General features: G+C 48.2%; 1 protein-coding gene across 1 annotated transcript; it reads right to left on the bottom strand.

The window, feature by feature from the left end:
* Nucleotides 1-2,346: 2,346 nt before the first annotated feature.
* Nucleotides 2,347-5,263, bottom strand: LOC123411536 (uncharacterized GPI-anchored protein At4g28100-like). Its single transcript, XM_045104502.1, has 2 exons — nucleotides 4,470-5,263; nucleotides 2,347-2,861 (listed from the first exon to the last, which is right to left on the bottom strand). The coding sequence occupies exons 1-2, from the start codon at nucleotides 5,142-5,144 to the stop codon at nucleotides 2,526-2,528; spliced, it is 1,011 nt and encodes a 336-aa protein (XP_044960437.1). The 5' UTR covers nucleotides 5,145-5,263; the 3' UTR covers nucleotides 2,347-2,525.
* Between the last annotated feature and the right edge of the window lie 738 nt (nucleotides 5,264-6,001).

Below are 6,001 nucleotides of genomic sequence, written 5' to 3'. Positions count from 1 at the left end.
TTTCTTTTAACAAATAACTTACTTCAAATAATTTATTAAAATAATCTCACATTCATCTCCTCTGGTCGATTAAATGCTCTTCTTTTCATTTCGCTTTGTCATGATCTAAGCTGGTTACATCCTTTGAATTCCTAGCATTTTAACTTATTTTATTTATTTGATTTTGTTTTTACTGATCCAAACATGTTGAATAAGTTATAGGGTTCGTTTTCTGAAAAAACAATCTTCTGCGTAACCGAACAAGCTTCATCCTTTGAACTTCTACTTTATTATTTTTACTATTCTTTTATTTATTTTTCAAGCTTACTTGTATTTTATCTTTAAAATTCCAAAAAAAATAGCCTCGTGGAATCCATCAATTTTTTGCGAAAATTCATTGGGTTTGAAATTTGAACATCCATTTTTTTTGTTTCAATTGCTTTGGAATGAGCCCATGAAATTCCCGTAGCAACTTCTTAGATGTTATTTATTTATCTTTCCCCACCAAACTTTGTAGGGTTTATCTCTATGAAGTCCGTGAATTAATTTTCATTGAATTCCAAGTTTTTTTCTTTTTTTGAACCTACTCAAGGTTAATATATGAACTTCTAGTCTCCGTACATGAATTTACTAAAAAAACTTCTTGGAATTTCTTGGATCCCCGGGTAAACTTCTAGGTTCTTTTTATTTTTACATATTATTTTCCTCTGAACTTGCTTGCGTTTAATGTTTGAACTTCCTAAAAGTTTTAGTTTCGGGAACTTGGTGAAGTTCTTTTTTGTTGGAACTTCATTTGAACTTCCTCTTCTTTGTTTTTAATGTTTCAACTTACTCTGTGACAAGAATTTATTTATTTTTTGTCAACAAACTCTCGAGTTCTTTTGGTTCTGTGACCTTCTTGTGTTTCCACGTGTGAAATTTGAGCCCTTTTTAGCTATTTTTATTCATTTAACCTCTATTTATTTATCTTTTATGTATTCCAGTCTCTATTCTTTCATATGGAATTTCAATTTCTAAACATCTAGCTGTTCATTTATTTTAATTCAAACTTATGTGTTTTCTATTTTTAATTATTTTATTTTAATCCAACTTATGTGTTTTCTATTTTTAATTGTTTTACTTTTCTATTTGAGTAAGTCAACTTCTAGTGTACATCGTACTCAGTGTCTGAAAAATAGCTCCAAGTACGGATAGACCATATCTTTACATATGATTGAGATTTGAGACATGAGAGCATCTACAAACAGAACATACAAATCCGGCTCCTCAATCGTTCGCGGAGGCGTCCGTGGACAGTGACCGGCCACGTCTCGTAAAATGACTACTGCATTTGAACATCTTATATTTGATACGTCAAATCCATACAAAAACATGCAGCATATTAAACCTACATACTACGTACGAGCTATCTACTCTTCGTCGAAGATATCGACGATCTCCGTGCCCTCCGGCAGATAGATGTGCGGCAGATGCTACGGCCCCTCCGTCTGCTTCGTTGGGGCTTCCTCCGCCGTTATGTGTGCCTCGACCTGGTCGAAGAGGGCGTCGGCCTCCGCCTCCCTTTGTCGGAAGAGCTGGCGGTTGGCCTCCATCTCGTCCTCATCCCAGATGAAATCCAGGAGGGCCTGCTGCTCCGCCATCTCATCAGCGTAGGTGACGGCGAACTCCTCGTTCGCCTCCATCATGTTGAAGCCCGGAGCATCGCCGTCCTTCTCCAGCTGCTCCTCCTCATTTGTTTCCGGCGAGTTCGGAGGGAGATCCGCAATGATGCGGGCTTGTGCTAAGCCTGGATCTCCGCCTCGATCTGCATCTGGCTCTCCAGCATGAGCTGAGCATAGTTGGTGATCCTCTGAAGGACCATAGTGAGGTCGGAGAGCGGGGGAGAGGAGGCGCCTGGGCTCGGGTGGCGGCGAAGGGAGGGGGTGGATGTGCTAGGTCTAGTGGACACTGACCGGGTTAAATAGCCGGCTCTGGCCTCGGGCGGCGAGCCAGAGCGACTCCACACGCGCTCAATGTCGAGGTGCCCGTCGAAAACTCAGGTTTTCGGACTAGTCCGCGTGGGGCCATGCTGTCAGGCCGACGTGACAGGCGTGCCCAGGCTCACCCATATCCATCCCATATTCGTTGATGGTCGGCTCGCGCGTTGAAGCCCCGTTTGAGGGGTCGAGATCGAATTTTTGTGACCGGTCAGTGACCGGACGGTCTGTCTGAATGTTTGAGGCGTGTTTAAGGGGTTGTACATGCTCTAACCGATAAAAGAGTTACTCTTCGAGAAATGAGAGCTTAACATGGAGTGTCCCTTGCTGCAAATACCCGAAGCTGGAGCACTAGTTTTTGTCTAGGTTTCCAAGAAGAAAGACAATGCAATGCAATGCAAGCTCACTAGATTAGGCATCCCCACCGGGATTGCACATATAATTACAGTAACAAAGTCCACTCTCTAGTCCCTAGCCAGCACAAAGAAATCGAACAACTACTAATTAAACAACAGAACTGCAAACACCGAAGAAATAGCAAGAGACCGCGCAGCGACGACCACATTTTACTCAGAACCGCCGGGACAAGACGACGGCAGACATACCTAGCAGGACGCGAAGCAGACCTACGAAGGGGGACGCACCGGTGGCGCCGTTGATCTCCGACGATGCAACGGCAAAAGGCAGGTCGTTTACGGGGAGCGAGCACGTGGCCGGCGTGATGGTAGCACCTGCTTCCTCAGCCGCCATGAGAGCCTGGAGGACCGCCGTGGCGGCCACCCGATGCCGCGTGGCGTTCCGCTGCAGCAGCCATGTCAGCCCCATGAGCTGGCAGTCACGCTCACGCGGCTTCCCCCCATGACTGGCCTTCGCCGACGTGCCGTTCTTCTCCCCAATGGCGTCCAGCTGCAATATGTGTGCATGGGCACCACGCAAAAAGGAAGGAGACGATTAGGGTTTCCATGCAACAAAATGAGCAAGCTTACTCCAACTCATGCGAGTGACCGCGACAGTAATATTGAAAGAAACTGGAAAACTGATCGTTGTCCAGGAACCGTGTGGAGGTCAAATGGACCATGCATGTTACCACGAGTTGTAGATCCGAAGGGCGGGATGGAGATTCCAGCTGGGACAAAGGGACAAAACCCTCGCTCTCACGCAAGTTGGCGAAGAGCATGCCATCCCATGCGACACGGTGCCACAGTGGTAGCTACCGCATCTCTCGGAACTCTGAGCAGACTCATGTGACGCATGGTACATCTCTGTCGAGCCTCAGACGGAGACATTTCCATAGACATCTTTTCCTTGAATTGCTGGGCTTGCTGCGACGAAAAATCAGTAGCAAAGCAACCAATGCTTTGTCCTTGGAAGCGGCCAGGTTCAGAAAGCAAATGATTCGGCTTTGGGTGGGAAGGAGAGGGGAAGCGGTGCCTTGCTTGTGTGACCCTTTTTAGGTGAAAAAGAGGAATCAGTGTGCGCATCGAGTTCTGAACTCAAAGTGAAAGTGGTACTAATAAAGGAGAGGAGTGGAGTAGGCATGGTGTTCTGAACCGAATCATGCTCCCTACATGCTCCTCCAGGCCCTACCCATTCAGCCCGGTTGAAATACTATCATCATCGTTCAATCCTTTCAGGGGAAACTCGGTTGAATGGTTTAGGTCCTACCCACCAGGTTTATTTGCTACAATCGGTTTCTATTTTTACTACAACGGTAGAGTGTGTGCATGTACTCTTGCTCCCATTCAATTAAGTTTTAACCCGGACAACATGTAACTTCAGGCATGCTCATGTCCGTGACTGCGACTAACTACTACGGATTTTCGCACTGTTCCTATGACAGAGATGAGTGTTCTGCAGTGGCGCGTAGGTATAACTCGGGACCTGAATCCTGCACGGCATTTTCCGTGACTCCTTGTTGGCTATCGATAAATACTGAACCCGGATTTTGTTTTTTTTTAAGGGATTGGGACCGCCAATTTGTGTACCGATAAGTACACTTGCCGCGCGCGGGGCCACCGCTCACCAGCACACGACTCTCCTCGTGATCGGGGCGCGCCTTCATTTCGCACGCGTATTTGTCTATTCTGATGCCTATATATGCAAGCTCAACTGAATCTCCCCAAGTTTTGGTTTTGCTGTTTGCTAATGAATTATGAATAAAATCCAGCTTGTTACGCTTATTTGATATATATCTTTGTAGATATGCTTTCATTACGTGATGTGTTGATGTCCAAATATATAAAGACGTTACTGAAATAATTATCCTACTCCTTGGTGACAGTGTCCCTGACATCTAAAAAGATAAAAATGGTTGGGTTTTATCTCTTTAAGAAAAAGTATCATGATTACTTGATTAGCATTGCTCACAGTTTAAGTTTCCATTAAAAAATGTTGGTGGTCTGTGAAGCGCGCGTGCACCTACACCACTCCCACGGAAGCATCCAAAGAAACATAGCACAGCAGTTTTTTTTTTCTGCGCGGAAAAGAAGCAGAGTTCTGAATGTGTAGCCTCACCAGGTTCAGCGCCCGGAGGCACCGGGAGCAGCCGGCGAGACCCGGCCGCGCGCAGTCCCTCTCCAGCCTCCTCGCAGCCCTGCCCGCCGGCAGCGCGCAGACCGGCCGTCTAAGCCGTATCCCGCAGTAGCAGAAGGGCACGTCGCACGTCGTCCCATTGCTCCCGGCCTGCGTCTGCGGCAGCGTCGCTCCCGCGGACCTCAGCGCGCGCTCCGCGGCGCCCGCGCACTCCTCCACGTCGTCCGGCAGCAGCGGCAAGTCCGTCACGTCCGCCGCCGCGGCGGGAAGCTTCGACCACCTGCTGCCGTCGCTTCCCAGCGAGGTGGGCGCGTACGCGGCGTACAGCCATGCGGCCAGGGCCGGACAGCACCGCAGCCGCGGCGGCAGGACGCCGCCGCCATGGCCGGCGGCGTTGCAGGAGGCCAGGACGGCCGGGAGGAGCGGTGGGGAGGGAGTGAGCTGGCAGACGGAGGAGGTGGCCGCGGCCTCGGACTGCTCGGGGAATGCCGGGATGGTGGATGCGGCGGCGGGTTGAGCCTGGGAGGCGCCGGCCGACGGGAAGAGCAGAGACGGCTCGAGCGACGCCGGGTCGGGCAGTGCCGGCGACGCCATGGCGTGCAGAAGGAGGCAGGTGGCGGAGAGTAGGATGGTGATAGTGCAGTGGAGGCGACGCATTGCTGCCTAGTCTGTGCGCACGAGCGTAGGTGCTCCGGCAGCGGGTGTGAGCCGGCAGGGTATCGTGCTCTTGCTGTTGGTGGAGACCGAGGCAGTGGGTGGAGTGGAGGTCAGGTGAGGAAGCGGATAGATATATTCCGTAGATGCCAGACGTCGGGCCTCCAACATCTGTGAACTGAGTAACTGACTCAGGCGATGGAATACGGTAAGAGCATCTACACCGGACCATCCAAACGCACGATCTAAATGGCTGTCAAACGTTCGGGTTTATCGATATCTCATACTCCCTCCATTCCTAAATATAAGTCTTTTTAAGATATTTCATTAGTAGTCTACATACAAAGTAAATTGAATGAATCTACACTCTAAAATACGTCTATATACATCTGTATGTAGTCCACTAATGAAACTTCTTTAAAGTCTTATATTTAGGAACGGAGGGAGTAGAAAACATATTACGTTAGTCCGGCTCTTCACGGACCGAGAAATAACCCATTTCGAAAACCCTAGGCATTCGGCATTTCACTTTTCGTCCACTCCACTTTCAATCCTCCACCCTTTAAAATATGCCATGCCATCAGCCAACACCTTAACATACAGCTACTTCAATGAGTTGTATCTAGTTTGCCCAATAAGATGTGAGGTAATAAATAAGGTGTTCTCTCATTCTACATTGGAGCTTGTGCAAGGGTGTTGGTTAATTTACATACAACCTTGCTCTCTTTCTTCATTTATTGCATGACACATCATAAAAAATCCTATGTGTCAAAATTACCAACAACTATCTTACAACCATTGGAGATGCCCTGAGGCGATGGAATACAGACTAACTACATGTAAGAGCATCTACACCGGAC

The sequence above is a fragment of the Hordeum vulgare genome, chromosome 7H, assembly GCF_904849725.1.
Source record: "Hordeum vulgare subsp. vulgare chromosome 7H, MorexV3_pseudomolecules_assembly, whole genome shotgun sequence".
Taxonomy (NCBI): domain Eukaryota; kingdom Viridiplantae; phylum Streptophyta; class Magnoliopsida; order Poales; family Poaceae; genus Hordeum; species Hordeum vulgare.
The sequence above is the reverse complement of the archived record's forward strand: the minus strand, read 5'-3'. Positions and strand labels throughout refer to the sequence as shown.

Excerpts from the sequence above, each read along its gene's own strand:
- LOC123411536 (XM_045104502.1), bottom strand. The coding sequence starts at position 5,144 with ATGCGTCGCCTCCACTGCACTATCACCATCCTACTCTCCGCCACCTGC. Across the intron at positions 2,862-4,469 it reads GCCTCCGGGCGCTGAACCTG|CTGGACGCCATTGGGGAGAA; the intron begins GTGAGGCTACAC and ends CACATATTGCAG.